The 21498-nt window shown below is 41.8% G+C and overlaps 1 protein-coding gene across 7 annotated transcripts in view; it reads right to left on the bottom strand.

Annotated features, from left to right (window-relative positions):
* The window catches only part of WDR59 (WD repeat domain 59), an 84258-nt gene that overhangs the window by 31468 nt on the left and 31292 nt on the right, over positions 1–21498 (bottom strand). For all 7 annotated transcript variants that reach the window (XM_082366322.1, XM_082366323.1, XM_082366326.1 and 4 more), the window contains 10 exons: positions 21144–21260; positions 16758–16835; positions 14422–14578; positions 10012–10091; positions 8856–8988; positions 8598–8722; positions 4604–4768; positions 2001–2096; positions 1689–1845; positions 1116–1185 (listed from right to left, as the gene is read on the bottom strand). In XM_082366322.1, coding sequence (XP_082222448.1) covers positions 1116–1185; positions 1689–1845; positions 2001–2096; positions 4604–4768; positions 8598–8722; positions 8856–8988; positions 10012–10091; positions 14422–14578; positions 16758–16835; positions 21144–21260 — 1178 coding nt within the window. The remainder of the gene's footprint in view (positions 1–1115; positions 1186–1688; positions 1846–2000; positions 2097–4603; positions 4769–8597; positions 8723–8855; positions 8989–10011; positions 10092–14421; positions 14579–16757; positions 16836–21143; positions 21261–21498) is intronic.

Here is a 21498-nt window from a genome sequence, read left to right as displayed (position 1 = left end):
CTGCTCATGAACTTGGTGCAATGTCCTTTCTTTCTTGTTAGCTTAGCTATTCATCATTAAGTATGCTAATTATATCATATACAATATAACCAGGTGTTTGTAGCAGGAGGGTTTCCAAGTTATCCTGGTCATCACACTGTAGAACCAGAAGTCTACAGCATAATACTTAAGTTTAAAAAACCACTAATATGGGGAAGGTTGTAAAGGTGTGGGGACAGGGGTATATGTACTCTGCACTCAATTTTGCTATGAACATAAAATTGCTCTAAAAGATAAAGTGTATTAATTAAGAAAAAAAGTTACAATATGATCCAGTCATTCAGTTCCTAGGTATATATCCAAGAAAAATGAAAAAATATATATCCACACAAACTTTGCACAGAATATTCATAGCAGCATTATTCATAATGGCCAAAGAGTGGAAATAGTCCCAATGTCCAATGACTGATGTATGAATAAATAAAACACGGTATATACGTGTGATTGAATATTATTTGGCAATAAAAGAAATGAAGTACTGATACATGCTACAACATGTATGATCCTTAAAAATAATACTAAGTGAAAGATGTCAGTTACAAAAGAACACACATATAATTCCATTTATACGAACTGTCCAGAATAGACAAATTTATAGACAGAAAGTAGATCAGTGTTTGCCCAGGGCTGGAGGAATGGGGGACTTAGGGACTGGGGTGACCCTTAAGGGATTCAAAGTTTCTTTTTGGGATAATGAAAAGGTTCTAGAATTTACTCCAGTGATGGCTGCACATACACTACATGTGTGTGGTAATGTCAGAAGTGGCCTATTAGTGTTACGGGACTACAGATTATCTCTTGCTATTTTTCTAGTTTTATTTAATGTTCAGATAATACTTTAGCAATGGGGAAAAGCACATTAAAAAAGAATTTGCCTTGTTTTGACAAGAGTTTTTATCAAGCAACTCCTTCTAGTAGTTAACTTTACAGTAGAAATCTCAGCTTGGGTGAAATTCAATGAACCATGATCTTTTGGGAGTAAATCTTATAACACAAATTGTCCAAAGACAAATTCCCAGATGTCTGCCTATTTCTGGCCCATGAATGTAGCTTACACCTGCATCTCCCAGACTCACCTCGGAGTAGGCTCAGTCGGAGACACTGCTCGGTGCATCGTCATGGGCCTTGTGAAATACACCAGGTACCCTGTCAAAGGAGACATCACATGTGCACATCAAGGTCAATGAGCTGGTCGTGGGAAATCCTAAGAAAGCACTGGTCAATCTTTTGTCTACCTCAATATACCTGAAGGATAAGACATAGTATCCTAAGCTACACAGGCTCACAATGGCAGCCGTACTTAATAAAAACAAAGATAAGAATCTCCAGGATTCAGGAGAGATGGGATGTATGTGGTTTGGAAAAAGTCTTCACAGGTACTTTATATTTCCTATGTGTATTTTCAATAGGCTGAGTCAAGACTCAAATTCACACTCATCAGAATCAAACAAATTAAGTCTGTAAATCTGGTGAACATTCTTAGGGTATGTCCCCAGATGCCAATTCGGCATCAGATAACACTATGACAGAAATCTTTTGAGTTCTCAGGAAATAAAAACAAAGAAACATTTTCTGATGGAAATTTTTATACAGACATTCTTAGCTTCTCTCTCTCGAAATCTAGAATCAGAGAACCGAAACAGACCAACCTGCCCCGCAGAATCTGGCCCCCGAGGTCCTGGGAAAGGGAATATTGGCATCCTGGTAGGACCCATAGGCAGTGGTCACCCGGGCAAATGTCGGTAGGGGCGGCGTGACAGAGTTCGGGAGCGCAAAGGGATTGCTGGAAGCGCTGTCTTCTTGGTTCTGAAATTTTAAAATCAAGAGACTAAAACCCACAGTCTGTCTTCAAGCCAAATTACAAAACAGGACACATTATTACAAGATCAGGGAGCCCAGGATTTTAGGGAGGAGGAAAGGAAAGGAAACCCCAAAGCATAGGTTGGTAACAAGGATCCCACCACAAAAGACTCAAGGCAGGAGACAAGCTGGCGCAGGCAGGGCTCCAAACAGCTCTGGTTGCGTTTCACTTTTTGCAGGGAAGTGTCTTTCAGGATCTAGAAAAGGCACAAAACGCAGTCAAGAAGAGCAACATTCTTTCTCCTGATTCTTTTTTATTGTGTGAAGCATCGGAAGCAGCAACAATGCTGGGGTACCAGAGCGTGGCCGTGTCTGAGGCCGCCAACGCAACACACCACCTTCCCCCTCCCCGAGAGGCTCAGGGAGAAGATTCATTTGTGAATCCTCTTCCAGGAGCCCTTTCCTTTGCCACGGCAGGCGCATGCACTGGCTCTGAGAGAACACGATTAGAACCACCATTCTTCCTTTATAGTGAATTCTACTCCTTTGCTCTCTCCCGACCCCACCCTCCTCCATGAGAAATCTCAGCATCACTTAGAGTAATATCCTCCAGTCTGGACTGAAAACTGTTCCATGTGATACATACATGCCAGGGGGGACAGATTTCACTTTAGTGAAAATTAAAATGTACCTTTTTGGGGGGGGGTCCTTTAAAAATATAAAGCCTAATATACCTGGACAAAACTATAATTCAAAAAGATACATGTACCCCTATGTTCATAGCAGCACTATTCACAATACCTAAAACATGGAAACAACCTAAATGTCCACTGACAAATAAATTGATAAAGAAGATGTGGTACATACATACAATGGAATACTACTCAGCCATAAAAAAGAACAAAATAATGCCATTTGCAGCAACATGGATGCAACTAGAAATTATCATACTAATTGAAGTAAGTCAGAAAGAGAAAGACAAATACCATATGATATCACTTATATGTGGAATCTAAAATATGGTACAAATGAACCTATCTACAAAACAGAAACAGACTCACAGACATAGAGAACAGACTTGGGGTTGCCAAGGGTGAGGGGAAGGGAGACAGATGGCCTGGGAATTTGGGGTTGGTAGATGTAAACTATTACATTTAGAACGGATAAACAACAAGGTCCTACTGTATAGCACAGGGAACTATATCCAATCCCCTGGGATAAACCATAATGGAAAAGAATATTAAAAAAAGAATGTATATATGTGTATAACTGAGTCACTTTGCTGTACAGCAGAGATTGGGGCACAACACTGTAAATCAACTATACTTTAATAACATATATATATTTTATATACATATATATATGGAGCTTAACATTTTAAAGCACATGCTATCGATATAAACTGACATACACATACTGAAGATAGGCATGTAAATTGGACCTGGGCTGTCTAACATGGAAGTCATTACCAGACTATAAAGCACATGAAGTGTGGCTAGTCTGGATTGAGATGTGCTGTAAGCATAAAATTCACACCAAAAGTTGAAGACTTAGTAACAAAAAGAAAAAAAAAAAAGAATGTAAGCTATCCCAATAATTTTTATACTGCTTACATGTTGATATGATAATACTTTGGATATACTGGATTAAATTAAAATATTGAAATTAATTTACCTTTTTTTTTTTATTAGCATGGCTACAAGAAAATTGAAAATTACATGTAGTCTGCATCACATTTCTATTGGACAGCACTGAATTAGACCTTTAAAACACTTGCTTACCCTATCATTTTTATACCAATAGAAAAATCTATCTTTTTTGTATGTCCAAACAAGGCAACGAAATGTTCAGACTCCAAGGACAAAATGTCAAGTACCACAAAATCTGAGTAATTAGCATTTCACAGACCCTTACAAAGCTTGAACAATTTCTTGGTTACCTATCATACCCCAAGAAGATAGAACAATCAAGTGTATATAACACAAACAAGGCAAAAAATGAACAGCATTCAGGTCAACTTGGTGCTGTCAGGATATTTCTGCTATTTCACATGTGATGCTGCTCAGACCGAAAAAGACGTATCTCAGCTCATGGGGCTTTTCTATGAGGATTCCACCTGATCAGCTCTGCGTGAACTGACAAATCAAGTTTCTGAACCTGTAAGGGTAAAGACGAGATTCCAGGCTGTACCCCTCCATTCAGGCACCGCTGTCCTATCACACACCTCACGTGTCCAGCCAGCCAGCCTCACTCTAAGTAACAACATCTCCTTTTATGGAGCAGATTTTTTTTAATGACCTTACATACTTTTTTTCTGATTAAAAAGTATCTTTTAGCTTCAGAATACATTTTGCCTATAGTTTCCAAATAAATGAGATTGTATTGTATTAACCTGGGATTAACGCATAGCTTTAAAGAGATCTGTGAGATTATATGCAATTACATAATTGCCTATGATTTATATGCAATATTTCTGAAGTTATATGCAATATCTGTGCAAATTTTTCTGTGGAAGGGTGTGTGGTTTTCATTAGACTTTAGAAGGGGGCGGTCCATGACCCAAAGAGATTAAGAACCAGCGCTCAATGTTTCCTACACAAAAAGAATACAGTTGTTAACCCTGCCAGGCGGAAGGACACATGAGGTCCAAATCTTATCGATTGGTTTTTTCACTCAACTTCACTGCTCGACTCAGACACTGATGCACATGAGCAGTGCTCTCCACTTCTGACATCAAGGAGAACTTGTGAACACAGATGCCCACCTTGAGCAGCTTCGCTTTCATAGTGGATGTGATGGTGGTGGGGTTAATGAACTGGAAGGAAGGGGCCGCGTGGTTCGGGTACTGCGCAGGGAACTTCACCAGCATCTTGACGCGGTGGTTGCTGCAGTGCACAGACACTGTGCAGCTCCTGTCTGCTGCGTCCATCTGCAGGGGACAAATCAATAGCTGCTTTGGAGAGGAACTGCAAAGGGTCTTCAGATGCAAACAGGTTTAAATAAGGTAACTGAATGCTCTAGGTTCCTGGTAACAGAGTGAGAGAGAGTCTCCAAAGATGAATTTGGAAGATGTGGACAACTCATTTTCAAAATGGATTTTTAATTTTAGCACCGATTTAATAAGTTCAAAGTGTTTTTACTTAAAAAAGCTTCATCCCAAAGCTGTGAGATAGGCTGAAACTTGTTATATTTATTTTGAGATGGGAAAATAAAGCAGGAAGATGTTAAAAACCTGACTCAAGTTAAAAGTACTCCTGGGACCTAGGAATAAACCTACCTAAGGAGAAAAAAGACCCGTATGCAGAAAACTATAAGACACTGATGAAAGAAATTAAAGATGATACAAACAGATGGAGAGATATACCATGTTCTTGGACTGGAAGAATCAACATTGTGAAAATGACTCTACCACCCAAAGCAATCTACAGATTCAATGCAATCCCTATCAAACCACCAATGGCATTTTTCACAGAACTAGAACAAAAAATTGCACAATTTGTATGGACACATAAAAGACCCCGAATAGCCAAAGCAATCTTCAGAAAGAAAAACAGAGCTGGAGGAATCAGGCTCCCTGACTTCAGACTATACTACAAAGCTACAGTAATCAAGACAGTATGGTACTGGCACAAAAACAGAAATATAGATCAATGGAACAGGATAGAAAGCCCAGAGGTAAACCCACACACATATGGTTACCTTATCTTTGATAAAGGAGGCAAGAATATACAGTGGAGAAAAGACAGCCTCTTCAATAAATGGTGCTGGGAAAACTGGACAGCTACATGTAAAAGAATGAAATTAGAACACTTCCTAACACCATACACAAAAATAAACTCAAAATGGATTAAAGACCTAAATGTAAGGCCAGACACTATAAAATTCTTAGAGGAAAACATAGGCAGAACACTCTATGACATAAATCACAGCAAGATCCTTTTTGACCCACCTCCTAGAGAAATGGAAATAAAAACAAAAATAAACAAATGGGACCTAATGAAACTTAAAAGCTTTTGCACAGCAAAGGAAACCAATAACAAGACGAAAAGACAAACTGCAGAATGGGAGAAAATATTTGCAAACGAAGCAACGGACAAAGGATTAATCTCTGAAATATACAAGCAACTCATGCAGCTCAATATCAAAAAAACGAACAACCCAATCCAAAAATGGGCAGAAGACCTAAATAGACATTTCTCCAAAGAAGATATACAGACTGCCAACAAACATGTGAAAGGATGCTCAACATCACTAATCATTAGAGAAATGCAAATCAAAACTATAATGAGGCATCACCTCACACCGGTCAGAATGGCCATCATCAAAAAATCTACAAACAATAAATGCTGGCGAGGGTGTGGAGAGAAGGGAACCCTCTTGCACTGTTGGTGGGAATGTAAATTGATACAGCCACTATGGAGAACAGTATGGAGGTTCCTTAAAAAACTAAAAATAGAACTACCATATGACCCAGCAATCTCACTACTGGGCATGTACCCTGAGAAAACCATAATTCAAAAAGTGACATGTACCCCAATGTTCATTGCAGCACTATTTACAATAGCCAGGACATGGAAGCAACCTAAGTGTCCATCGACAGATGAATGGATAAAGAAGATGTGGAACATATATACAATGGAATATTACTGAGCCATAAAAAGAAACGAAACTGAGTTATTTGTATTGAGGTGGATGGACCTAGAGTCTGTCATACAGAGTGAAGTAAGTTAGAAAGAGAAATGTATGCTAACATGTGTTAGCTACTGTATGCTAACACATATATACAGAATCTAAAAAAAAAAAAAAAAAATGGTTCTGAAGAACCTAGGGGCAGGACAGGATTAAAGACACAGACATACAGAATGGACTTGAGGACATGGGGAGGGGGAAGGGTAAGCTGGGATGAAGTGAGAGAGTGGCTTGGACATATATACACTACCAAATGTAAAACAGCTAACTAGTGGGAAGCAGCCACATGGCACAGGGAGATCAGCTCGGTGCTTTGTGACCACCTAGAGGGGTGGGATAGGGAGGGTGGGAGGGAGACGCAAGAGGGAGGTGATATGGGGGTATATGTATACGTATAGCTGATTCACTTTGTTATACAGCAGCAACTAACACAACAATGTAAAGCAGTTATACTCCAATAAAGATGTCAAAAAAAAAAAAGGACTCCTGGGAAAATCCTCCTCTCTAAAGGAGATGAGGGGCTGCCAGGGGCTGGGGATACAGGAAATGGGGAGAGGCTGCTAGGGGATGTAGGGTTTCTTTGGGGATGATGAAAACGCTCTGGAAGTAGCACTGGTGATGGCTGCATGGCTTTGTGAATGTACTAAGAACCACTAAATTGTACACTTTATTTTTTTTTTAAGATTTTTTTTTTTTGATGTGGACCATTTTTAAAGTCTTTATTGAATTTGTTACAATATTGCTTCTGTTTTATGTTTTGGTTTTTTGGTCTCAAGACATGTGGGATCTTAGCTCCCCAATCAAGGATCGAACCCATACCCCCTGCATTGGAAGGTGAAGTCTCAACCACTGGACCACCAGGGAAGTCCCTGTAAACTTTAAAAGGGTGAATTTTGTGGTATGTGAATTATAGCTCAGTAATTTTTATTTTATTTTATTTTATTTTTTTATTTGGCCATGCCATGCAGCATGTGGGATCTTAGTTCTCTGACCAGGGATCGAACCCGCGCCCCCTGCAGTGGAAGTGTGGAGTCTTAACCACTGGATCACCAGGGAAGTCCCTCTCAGTAATTTTTAAAAAGCAGTCCTGGGAAAGGAATCAAGATCTCCTTCTTAGACTAGATCACTAGATATCCAAACTGTTCTCAACTGGGACAAAGGGAATATAAACTGAGTTGATATAGATAACCAATTAATCAAGGAATCCTTTATCTCTTTTGATTTCTTGTGCTGCCAACTAGAGACGGCAGCTGGACGATGGCAAAAAGAGCCACACATATGGGAAATCTGGAGACTCAGATTCAAACAGTTGTTGACCTCGGACAAGTTATTTCATTTCGTAGTGTCTCTGTTTCCTCATCTGTAGAGTGGGGATAAAACCACTTATTGCAGAGCTGTTTTAAAGGCCAAATGAGACAATTATGTAAGTGCACAGATCCAGGCCTACTGTTAATTGAATCTGGGCTAAAGAAAAACTAATCAAGTGTTAAAACTCCTTCACAGAAAGACTCAATTCCCTGAAGCACAGAATTTCAGTACCTGCCCAAAAGGAAAAGAGTAAACCTCTCCGTGTGTTAAATGAACAAAGAGGCTTGGTCACCTTCTTAACATGCATCTAAATCTCTGAGGAAATGATCAGCTTACAAGGCAAGATCGTACAGCAAAGTACTAAGAGCCTTGGAGAGTCAAGAGGCTGGCTTCCAAACTCAGCCCTGCCATTAACTTTGCCAGTAACCCCCGCCAAAACACTAAACTTTCCAGGAGCTGAGCATCTTCACATAGAGTAAAATGAGGTGTTAGAGCATCTAAGGAGATTTTAAGACATTTGAGCATCAGTTTATCCCTTGGTTCATCTTATGAGAAAATAATAGGGTAAGGGAAAATAATCTGCATTTGTAAAATATCTATGTCCTTAGATAACCTAGAAAACAAAAAAGCAAGCACAGAGACTTCCCTGTTAGAGCAGCAAAGCTATGTTACTAGCCTAAATCATGGCTGAAATAGTCCCCTCACCCACCAACCACCAACCGCCAACCGCAAGTGAGAGACAGTTCGCTAAGCCTGAGCACCTCCACGTTCACGTTGCGGATCTGCACGTTGATCAGGGAGAACTCCTGCTGCAGAGTCTGAGGCAGGCCCAGCTGCTCTGATTTCTTCTCTTCCAGGAGGCTGCTTGGGGGGTCTTCCTTTAAGACTAGCAGGAGAGAGAGGGTAACTTGTTGGAAAAGATTTCTGAAATGGATTCAGAGAGCAGTTCTGGGGTATCTGCCTCAACTCGGAGATGCAGAGAGGGGCACCGCACCTAAAACATCAGTGTGACCAATTACCTTCTTCCTCCCCGTGGCTGGAGTTGTGCTGGTGATCCGTCTCCTGAGTGTGAAGGGTCTTCTCTGGTTCCGGCAGAAGAGCAATGCTCTCAATGAACTCATCAACACCATCTAAGATGTCATTTGCACAAAGCTGCAACAGAGGGGAGGAGATCTAGGTCTAGAGAAGTCAGTGGAAAGGACTGTCGTGTTTGGTTGAGTTCTGACTTAAAAATGGGAATCACAAAGGAGAGCGATGTCAGCCCCAAACTGATACAATCAAAATAAGTTTTGCCCATCACCAATTCTCCCTGGTTAAATACACAGGGTAACAGACTCTATCAGCCTACCCCGGAAAATGTTTTATCCTGTTCGTAGTTTACGCAAATCTCAGAAAACCTTTTAAACTCCAGCCTTGATGGAGTTATTCAGCCAACGTAAGAGCAAAAATATCATAACCTCAAAGCATTTGGAGCAAATGGTACTTTTTGGAGAAAACAGATTTAAAAGGCAATAAGGTGATGATATTTGACCAAAATTGCTCATGAATGACTTGGTACTAAGCAGTGTAGCAAATCTGACCCAGAATTTTCTATCCACTCTGTACAGAGTGCTGTATGGGATGCAATACAAGTGAGACAGCGATCCCACCTTCAAGGAATTTAGCCACCGGATGAGAAGACAGAACCCCGTGATGGGGCAGAGCAAAGCAAGGGCCATGAAAGCAGTTCACACAGGGACCACTGTGCTTCATATAAGAACAGATACAACTTATGGGGCAAAAACTGGAAAGGGCTTCACTTAACAGGTGTTGTTGATGAACGTGGAGGACTCTGAACACTGCCTAGTGCCAGGGCAGATTTTCTAGCCCATTTATAAGAGAAAGAAATGAAGCCCCCAGGCCACTTGCTCAGTATGCTAACCCACACTACCTTAGACCAGGACAAGAGGAAAAAAAGACATTCAGAGGCTTTGCAGCCTTCAAGTGCTGAATACTGAAGTGGGCTCCTGAACACCTCAAAGCCTCAGTGTAGCATACACAAGCCACTCGGCCAACCAGCAAGTACGTATTAAATGTCCATCACGTATCCTCTAACTTCTTCAACTACCAAATCTTCTATCCTACGTTTCTGGTGTATCCAGTTAACATTCCTCCACAGTATCATTGAATACATACCCTCTGCATCTGGGAATCCACCCGCCACATTCTCAAGGTCTGATCCCGTGACCACGTAACCAGTTGGTAGTCCTTGGACCCTGGAAATCATCAGATAAGAATCGTGGAGGTTTTTCTGGATTCAACATCAAGTTTCTTACAGGTTGCGATGGGGTGAGATTCATTCATCCATTTAACAAATATTTATGGAACATCTCCTATATGCCAGGTACTGTTCTAGGCACTAGGGCTATAACATGAATACAAGAATCTCTGTCTTTACAGATCTCACATTCCAATGGTGGAAATAGACAAACATACAATAACGTGTCCAGTAGTGACAATGTTATGAAAAAAATAACATGGGATAAGAGGATAGAGACTGACAGGGGAACTATTTTTAGATAGGACTTCCCTGAGGAAGTCACCTTTGAGCAGAACCTTATTTTTATTTCTTTTTTTATAAATTTATTTATTTATCTTTGGCTGCGTTGGGTCTTCGTGGCTACGCACGGTCTTCTAATCACAGTGGCTTCTCTTGTTGTGGAGCACGGGCTCCAGGCATGTGGGCTTCAGTAGTTGTGGCACGCGGGCTCAGTAGTTGTGGCTCACGGGCTCTAGAGCGCAGGCTCAGTAGTTGTGGTGCACGGGCTTAGTTGCTCCACGGCATGTGGGATCTTCCCGGACCAGGACTCGAACCCATGTCCCCTGCACTGGCAGGCGGATTCTTAACCACTGTGCCACCAGGGAAGTCCTGAGCAGAAACTTAAAGGAACTGAAATAATAGCTCACAAATTAGCAAGTGAAGAGTGATGCTGGGATTTAATGTCTCAGTGAACTTTCACCTCCACAAATGTTCTTCCTTTTATGTGCTCCAGAGGAGCTGGGGATGAATAGGTTGCTTGTAAAATGAATTGTTTTAAATGCATCGTGACATCTTACTGTTTAAAATAATTTTTTGGTAAAGAAATGCATCTCTTTATAAAAGGAATAATCAATCTTTAATGTTCTTAACTGACTGAATTGTATTTTCACACGATAGGTCTGGTCAAAGGGAAATTATCCTATCAATAAAAAGGTCCAAGGTACTTTCTGAAAGAGCTTTATGAAAGATCAGAACATTTCAGGGTAATTCTGCAGTATCTAGAATCTTCTTTATGGCCATCTTCAGAGAGCAAAGAATCTAGAAATAATTTCATTCAATTCCCTCATATTATGGATGGGGAAACTGAAGCAACAGAGAACAGAGCGAGTGAGGGCCAAAGTTCCTTCTCTTTGTCACTGCCTTCAACCAGGCCTTCATTCCTCCATGTTTTAATACATCCCTGTGCACAACTATCAAGACAGCAACTATTCTGAGCTACTACCTGTCATGAGAACCACCATCTAGCCCAAGTTCATAACAACAATTTTCTTTTCTTTTTTTTTTTTGGCATCATTGCATGGCTTGCAGGATCTTAGTTTCCCGACCAGGGATTGAACCCGGGCCCTCGGCAGTGAAAGCGTGGAGTCCTAACCACTGGACCACCAGGGAAGTCCCAGCAACAATTTTCTGACTCCACATCCAGACTCTTTTCATGTCCCTGACTTTGAAGAAAAGTTATGCTTAATTCCTTTCTAAACCCAACTCCTCTACTTGGGTCTTTGGCCCTATTCTCTCCTATTTTCAAAGGGCCTTTGCTTTCACACCTACTCCCTTTCTTGCCTCTTCTCCTTGCCTTCAAACAGAGAGGGCAGCAGCCTCCTCCAAAGAATTTAGTCTACTCCTTGCCTCTGAAGGCAACCTCATTCACAAAACCAGTTCGTGCTGCCTCTGTTTCTGCTGTCTCACAATCAGGCTTCCCTCCTCAATCTGCTTTTGGAACTGGTCTCTCAATGATTGTATGGCTTCCTATTTATACCTATTTATACAATTAAGTGCTTCTTTCTTACTTTGCATGGAGATCCTTCAGCAAAACCCAAAACCAATGACCTCCGATTCCTTCATGAAGCATCCTTTTCCTTGGACCACAACATCCTGATTCTCTTCCTACCTCTGAGAGCTCCTTCACCACAGTGAAAAACCAACATCAAAGCCTGAGGTGGTCCAATAAAAACTGACTAAGAAGACACAGCAGTAAAAAGAAAATGGAACACCATTAGGTTGAGAAAGAAGTAAAATATAAGAATACATGCAGGATGGGGACTTCCCTGGTGGTCCAGTGGATAAGACTTTGGGCTCCCAATGCAGGGGGCCCAGGTTCGATCCCCAGTCGGGGAACTAGGTCCTGCGTGCATGCCGCAACTAAGAGTCTGCATGCCGCAACTAAATAAATAATTTTTATTTAAAGGAATACATGCAGGATGATTACATTTATAAAAGGTTCAAAAACAAACAAACCTAAATTATTTTTAGGGATGCAGAAATGGGTGGTAAACTGTAAAAATAAAAACAGAAATCACTACCGTAAATGTTAGGATAGTGTTTACCTCTAGGAAAGGGAAAGGATTGTGATCAGGAAGCTTCCGGGTTCTAGCAATGTTTTCTTTCTTGACCTTGGTGGTAGTCACACAGATTTTCATGTTATAAACTCTACATGTTTTATGCAATTTTGTAGATGATATATCTCACCATAAAAAGGAATTTTTAAAAAACACCTATAACTTGTACTCAAAATTTCACTACTGGCTAGACAGCCCCAATTTATACAATTCACCCTGCCAGCTTACAGATGACACAGACAACTGAAAACGGGTTGCTAAAAACTTTTTATTTCAGTCCGAAACTACAGGCCAACCTCTCGCTGCCAGACCATGGGGAAACTCTATCATCTCTTTTCAATGGCAAAATGCAGGATAGAGTTGAAAGATGAAGTCAAGCATGGAAATTGATGGGATAGAGACCAAGCAGCCTCGTGTTTCTAGAAGCAAGTGAGATTATGGAAATGAAGATGGGAAAATTAAGAGCATGATCAAAAGATTCCTATCAAAAACAATCCTAGGGACTTCCGTGGTGGTCCAGTGGTAAAGAATTCGCCTTTCAATGCAGGGGACGTGGGTTCAATCCCTGGTCGGGGAACTAAGATCCCACATGCCGTGGGGCAACTAAGCCCGTGCGCTCTAGAGCCCCTGAACCACAGCTAGAGAGAAGACCGTGCGCTGCCATGAAGACCCCATGCGCCACAGTGAAAGATCCTGCATGCCTCAACAAACATCCCATGTGCCGAAACTAAGACCCAATGCAGCCAAATAAATGAATAAATATTTTTAAATAAATAAAAATTAAAACAAAAACAAAAACAAAAAAACAATCCTAGAAGAGGCTTGTGAAGGTCACAAACAAGCTGGGATAAGATGACTGCTCTAATCCCAGGTACACCAGTGACCTCTCCCGGACTCTGGACAAGTCACACCATTCCACTGCCCGGTTTTCCTTTTGTGATATGGAAAGACCATGAAATATACTTCTGGTCTGAAAAACATTTAGAGTGTGGCAATAAGATCTCAAGACAAGGGAGGTTGCAACTAAGTTTGCATGGTGAGTTGGTGGAGAAACTGAGGCCGAGGGCTTCCTGACCCCCATTATACTTATGATGCATGAATGAGGGCTAGCTAGATTAAGCTGCAATAACAAACAGCCCCAAATCTCAGTGGCTTAATGCAAGGCTCTCCTGCTGTCTCTATATCTTCACCTCACCCCCACCCTAGTGGGAGCAGCGCCACATGGAGTTTCTCCAGGTACCTCGGCATTAGCAGGGAGAGTAAATAATTGCACACTGGCTGTTACCACTTCAACCCAAAAGAGACTGCATCACTTTCGTTCATGTTTCAAGATCCAAGCAGGTCACGTGGCCAAACCTATCTTCAAGGGGTTGGGAGGTGAAATACCACTGTGTGTTTGTGAAGAGAACTGGGAATACGTGGTAGGTGGTACTGACGATGACCTTGCATCTCCCTCATCAATAGACGGGGGAGGGAGAATTCCTTGGCAGTCCAGTGGTTAGGACTCCACGCTCTCACTGCCAAGGGCCCGGGTTTGATCCCTGATGGGGGAACTAAAATACCACAAGCCACACGTTGCAGCCAAAACAAAACAAACAAACAAACAAAAACAGGGGGGGAAGGAGCAAGTGCCAGGGATTTCTGAGCGTGTGATGACCCCAGAGTTTTTCAGCTCTAGAAGTGATCCAACAGCAAGGCTACCAACCTCTCCAGATCCCTTCCACACAGGAGAGAGACTGCACAGAACACAAGGGGATGGACTTGGGGGGAAGAAGCACAGCCACACACCCTATCACCCACCTACGATTAAAGGGGGAGGTTCCCTGACTCCCACTCCTAAGCCAGCCCTGTTCCTGGATCCTCCCCTCCGATCACGTGGCCCACCCGGACGGGAGCTGCTGGTGAGCAGGGCTCAGGAGGAAATCAGTTGGCGGTCTCCCTCCCACCCACCTTCCTTTTGTTTCCTCCACTGGAATTCCAGCACCACATCATCATGGCCTACGAAGGTATGGACCGGCGTGTTCAAGTCAAAGACATTCCACAAGAGCAGGCTGTTCTCCCTTCGCAGCTGGGGAACCATCACGGTCACCAATCCATTGCTGAAAGGCTGTGGCAAAAGAGGGAAAAGCAGGCATTGCTCCAGGGAGAATCCGCTGAGTCTTGAGTTACCCACGTTGGAATTCTCGCCTAATTAAAATAAACTGGATGATGGGAGGCCCCAACCCATCTGGGGAACATTTTTCCAAATACCGTCAGTTGACCATCACATCTACTTTTCATTTGCTTTCCTTTTTTTTTTTCTTTGCTGATGGAAGGGACCACAGCAAGTAAAAAATAAAGCTAAGCCAAATACTTGGAGAAGAACGTTTTTTTAATGTAAAATAAGCAAATGGCTCTAGGGGTTGCACACGGGAACACACCGTTTCACACCCCGGCTCCTCTCCACGAGTTCCCTCTGAGAGTTATCGAGTGCATTCCCAGAATGAGCGTGCAAGGCACACTGAGGGTAACCCCAGACAGCAAACAAACCCTGCCATGTGGAAATGCACCAGAAGCACACCATCCACGTGAAGCAGCACCTTCCCACTGCCCCCAAGACCACAGCTTTGCAAAGGAAAACCTTCCAATTTCAGGACTGACACTTTCCACTTATAAACACCCAATCTGCGAAGTAGCTAAGGGGCTCATTTGGTTGATAGGCAGACTCTGTTCTTTAAGGAATTAAGCCAAAGCCACCTAAGAGCACACTTATTTTCTCCTGCCCTCTTGGCAGCACTCCTGAGCTTTCCTGTTTATTTTTTAAAGCAAACATATTAATCCAGAGAAGTATTTCAATTCACAAGAGCAATGCCTGACTTCCTCCCAAGTGCTCCCAGATGCGAAGGCCAAGTGATACCCCAATTCTCTTCCTCACTCCATGACGCAGCAGGTGGCAGCCTAATGCATAAAGATACCTTCATTCATCCCTGTGCTCCCTTTCAAGTTGACACTGAAGGAAATATATTATCTCTGATCAATTATCAATCTGGCAACAAAGTTGGAGGGTCGATAACAGCCTATCCACTATACTTGTAGCATTTTGTGGTTTATACAGCATTTTCATACATGTTTTTTTTCCAAAGGGAAAACATATTGTACAGGTACTAAATGCCACCGAATTGGACACTTAAAAATAGGGAATTTTATCACAATTTTAAAAAAAGAGCAAGGCATATTAAACACTATTATTCATGTTTGACACAGGAGGAAACTATTACTCAAAAAACACAAGTGGCTTGTCCAAGGCCACACAAATATTAAATGGCTCATTACAGCATTATTCACAATAGCCAAGATATAGAAACAACCTACATGTCCGTTAATGAGTGAACAAATAAAGAAGATGTGGTACATATACAATGGAATGTTATTCAGTGACAAGAAACAAGGAAACCCTGCCATTTGTCACAATATGGATGGACCTTGAGGGCATTATGGTACGTGAAATAAGTCAGACAAAGACAAATACTGTATGATATCATTTATACGTGGAATCTAAAAAGCTGAACTCTTAGAAACAGAGAGTAGAACGGTGGTTACCAGGGGTTGGGGGTGGGAGAAACAGGGAGATGCTGGTCAGAGGGTACAAACTTCTGGTTATAAGATGAATAAGCTCTGGAGATCTAATGTACAGCATGTGATTATGGTTAATAGCACCATATGATATACTTGAGTGTTAAAAGAGACTAGATCTTAAATGTTCTCATTGCAGAAAAGAGATGGTAATTATGTGACGATGGAAGTGTTAACAAATGCTACAGTGGTAACTGTTTGGCAATATGTAAGTGTAACATATCAACATGTTGTATACCTTGAACTTATGCCATGTTATATGTCAATTATATCTCAGTAAAGCTGGGGAAAAAAATTAAATGGCATTGCCAAGCCCTAAACCAAGGTCTTCTGAATCTAAAGCCAGAGTTCTTTCCACCATGATCCACTGACCTCCAGCCTCTCAACCCTCCAGCTTACCCTCTTCCCCTCCCTTACTGACCACCTTCACACTGCCCAGCTCCCCAGCCCAGCTAGTCTAGCACTTCTAGTATAGAGTCTCACCCAACGACCCAAGGACAAATTTTTAAATAGATAACAGCTTTTATGCCATCATTACCACCTTTGTCCCACTTCTAAACCAAGACAGAAGGAGAAAACTGCCTCACAAATAAATAAGAGGAAATGTCCCTGGTCCCTTCTGTCCAAAACACCTAGATAATGTTTCCGAGCAAGAGGTAGGGCATCTCACTCACAGTGTATCTGGCCTTCCAGACAGGCACCTGGCAAGGGAGAATATTGAGGTATTTCCGAGGCTGGCGGTAATCCCAGAACTGGAAGAAAGAAAGCAGGATAATTTGTGAAATAAATGCCATTAAAAAAAAAAAACAAAAAAACTCAACTATCAAAATAAGCATAGCCGGGACTTCCCTGATGGTCCAGTGGTTAAGAATCCTCCTTCCAATGCAGGGGATGCGGGTTCGATCCCTGGTCGGGGAACTAAGATCCCACGTGCCGTGGGGCAACTAAGCCTGTGTGCCACAACTAGAGAGCCCTCGCACCACAACTACTGAGCCCACGTGCCACAACTAGACAGAAGCCCGTGCACCGCAACAAAAGATCCCCCATGCCTCAACAAAGATCCCACACGCCACAACTAAGACCCAATGCAGCCAAATAAATAAATTAATATTAAATAAAAAAAAAACCAGAAAAGAAATAAGCATAGCCTTCAAACTCCATGCTTTCTGTCCTCTAAGTGCATTGGAGTCAGCCCCCATGGCCATGCTCCTGTGACAGACACACAGGAAACGCCCCTTTCACACTTAGAAACATTACAGGAGAAACAAAGACTTCTGTGAACACATGAGGATCACTCCTTGAGGCAGATCACTGCCAGCCTGCCTATTAAACCACCTTCAGAGTTGAAAGGTAGAAGTGACAACTTTTCATCCTGTATCACTTCACACCACATAGAGTAATTTAACTACTAAATTAACTTACCGCTATTGCTAGTAGTTAAAAATGTACTGACCGCTGACTGCATTTCAGACAGATGTTTAGAGCTTTAAGAGTTTCATCCCATCTAATCCTTACAACAATCATACAGTGGGTGTTATGAATCTCTTTTTCAAAGGTGGAAGCTAAATTACTAAACGATGTAACTTGTCAAGGTCACGCAGCAAAAAGGTGACTGTGCGACTATTTGGGGCCCAACCACTCACGTCCACTCTTCCACCGACTCCAACACGGAAGGTGCAGGGAACACACAGGTGAGCCAGACAAAAACTGAGCCTTAGAGATGTCTATGCTTTTAACAGAAAAATAAACACACTTAGAGCTCAAGCATTTGCCATGAAAGCAGGAAATGGCAGAGCACCAAAGGTAGGAGGGCCAAGACTGAAACTCTGAACTATCAGGTGTTAAGGAACTATTGTCAAAAACAGGTGATAGGAGGGGACTCCCTTGGCGGTCCACTGGAGGGGGCACGGGTTCAATTCCTGGTTGGGGAACTAAGATCCCGCATGCCACGCAGCACGGACAAAAAAAAAAAAAAAAAAAGGTGAGAGGAGCCACTCCAGAGAACAGTTTGGCAGTTTCTTAAAAAGTTAAACACACACCCACCATGTGACCCAGCAATCCCATTCTTATATGTTGGTCCTAGAAAACTGAAAAGTTCTGTTCACAGAAAAAAATCAATACACGAATGTTTACAGCAGCTCTATTCACAATTACCAAAAACTGGAAACAGCCCAAATGTCCTTCCACAGGTCAAGAGATAATAAATTGTAGTATATCCATATAGTGGGTTACTACTCAGCAATAAAAAGTATATGAACTACTGATTCTTAAAACGACTTGGGGGAATCTTAAAGGCATTATGCTGAATGAAAGAAGCCAACCTCAAAAAGTTGCGTTCTGCATGATTCCATTTAAATGACATTCTCATAAAGACAAAACTACGGTGATGGAGAACAGATCAGTGGTTGCCAGAAGTTAGGGGCTGGGGAGGGTGGAACTATATAGGTATAGCATGAGGCAATTCTTGTTTCTTCTGACAACTCTTTTTTGCCGAATTCAAGTCCCATATTCAACATAATAAAATTGTTAAGATGTCATTTCCATCTAAACTGCTTTTGGGTTTCCCAGACGGCCACGGGGTAAACTATGACTTGCTCCCTCAACTTATAAAAGAAGGAAAACTAGAAATAATTAGGTATGCTTGGCATTCTCCTTATTTTCAATTAGCCCAACACTTTGTGAATGCTTTCCTGTTACCAGGTCCACCCTGTGCGAAAAACTAGCAAATAAAAGAGAAGTTCAACCTCCCTGGGTTGATTATATACAAGTAAAATATTATTACTCTGAATGCACTTCAGCAATAGTTTACTTTTCAGGTTGGACAAAAGTATATTCACATTCATTTACGAAGACCAGCATGATAACTACTAATAAAATTAATCCTCTAAAAAAAGGATTTTGTTTCTAGATTTAAATACGCTCATCAATTGGTGACAGTTATGTCAGATAATTTATGGGATAAATAGAGGACCCTGGAAAAAGTCCTCACTGTTCATAAAAAGCTCTTATTCTCAAGGCCATCACTGTTGGGGTCTTATGAAATGATTACGTTATAGTTGAACGGAGGACTCCGGTCTATTTCAATGTGATAAAGTTGGTTATTACAATAAGTTAACCAGAGCCATGCTGCCTCCTATCCGTAGGTAACTTCCACTTTCCTCTCACCGTTGCCAAAGGCCTCTGCGCCAAGCTAGGGATCAAAAAGAAATTTTTCTGAAGAAATGTCACAAGAGCCTCGGTCAAGAACCAGGTTCCTGACTGTTGACATCACAGGGAACAGCCTCTGGGTACAGGTTTCTCAATATGGCTCACCTAATACTATGAACATGTCAGAATGGACAAAGGGACGGGGTCTGGATTTCCAGGACTCAGTCTGGAAGACGGCAATTTTGTAAAATAGCCTGCTTACCCCAAGATAAGGAAAAAAACAATCGGTTATCCAAACTGACATGAACTAATTTCATTATGGTTCATGTTCTATTTTTAATGGCCATAGAAGAAAAATCCTTTTCTTTCTTCTTGATCTAGCTCTAACCCTCAATTCGTTTTACAGTTTACAATCTACAAAGTGAAGTGAAACTCATTCAATGGTATCTTGTTCCAGCAGACCCCTTAGAATCCACAAAAGACAAATAGAATAAAAATTATTGTTATAAATTATAAGCTAATAAATTGTCAGATAAACTAAAGAAAATGATTATGTAGGAAAAAATGGCATGCATTGAGCCTTATCAACCAATTACTGAAAACAATTGTTGACTATTATAAGCGCCTCTAAATTGCTTCACTTTTTACAATTATGTTATTTGTATATGTTCAATAAAAACTGTCTTCCTACCAGGATATAGTGGAATAAATCAAATACCATGGCAAAAATCTCATTTAATTCATAAGCTAAGCCCACTAGTAAGGAATAAGGACTGTGTTTCACATGTGGAAACTGGCCTGTAATCTGCTTTACTACCTATGGAATCCCAGCCTCAAGGGTAGTAAAGTTGTCAGTGAATATTGACAAACTTGGGGACCTCAAAGAAAGAGAAGGAGGTGAATCGGATGATTTCTGGTTCCTGAAGTTGGGAAACAAGCTGATGGGGTATGGGGACAAACGCTTAAATCCAAAACAAACAAACAGAAAAACCACTGTTGGCACATAAGAATAAATTACAACCCCAGGGGATTTACAAACCTCCAGACAGAAGTTAGATTTTAAGCCTGAGTGTACGATTCTAGCTTTGCTAACCATACCAAAAAGACGTACATGCCTGTGTAAATAAAACAAAGCATTAAATTGCTGAAGCTGAATCCTAAAGTTGCTAAGCAAATTTCTGTGGTCAAATCTCTGTGCTTCCAGGCAGAGATCTGACCATATGCAGGAACTGTGGGGCACGGCTAACTCTGTGCCCTGCATCCTTTTGAACAAGGGTGCATATCACATCCCACAGTCAGAGAGGATAAACAAACAAGAAACACTGAGAGAAACCAAAAATAATAGGGTCACCGACATACATAAATCCTTGAGCATTTCCTATAAGTTAGAGAATCTCTAATAGAACAACTCCATCTCTACTTGTGAAATGCTGATGATCGAAGACGTCCTAACTTTTGCAGATGTGATAATCACGTGAGAAAATTGCTCTTTTTCCACCCCAGACTAATGATAAACTTGGTAACTTTAATGAGCATGTGGGCTTTTCTCCTTTACTTGTTTATCTGTTGTGTTTTTATTTTGATGAGCCAGTCCTGAAATGGGACTTCCTGACAACTTCTTGGCAAGTAAACTTCTTTTCCTTTCTAGATGTTTTTGTCTCTGACTTCCTTTCACAAAGGGAAAGAAGAAAAGCCTCTGAACAAATGCCAGGAGCCATATCAGATACGTGCTAGTACATCACTCCCGCTGGACCACATAACCAGGTGTACTTGCCCAGCTCCCCAAAAAGCACATGCACCCCTGAAACACGTGCCATGCTAACCTACTGCAAATTTCCTTCTGAAGGAAGTGCTCACACACCCCTGATGCCTCCCAAGCACGCTCCCCCAACTGCCCTGGGGGCGCCGCTCACCTTGACAGAGTTGTCTTGACTGGAGGTAGCAAGAACGTGCTCGCTGTCTGGGTGCCAGTCCAGGCCGTGGATCTTGGAGAGGTGGGCTGCGAGATACTCCACTGCTGTGCTGGGTTTCTGCAACAGGATCAGCAATGAGAGCTGTCACTTCAGAAGAAACTCAGAGTGTCCACCATATAACAGTCTGCTGGGTGCCGAGTGGGAATACAAAAGTACTCCCAGAGGAATTCCCTGGCGGTCCAGTGGTTAGGGCTCCACGCGTCCACTGGAGGGGGGCACAGGTTTGACCCCTGGTCGGGACACTAAGATCCTGCATGCCGCACAGCGCAGTCAAAACAACAACAAAAAAACTCAC

The sequence above is a fragment of the Balaenoptera borealis genome, assembly GCF_965194805.1.
Source record: "Balaenoptera borealis genome assembly, chromosome: 19".
In the NCBI taxonomy this organism is placed as follows: Eukaryota; Metazoa; Chordata; class Mammalia; order Artiodactyla; family Balaenopteridae; genus Balaenoptera; species Balaenoptera borealis.
Note: the sequence above shows the minus strand (reverse complement) of the source record. Positions and strands in the feature narration are given on the sequence as shown.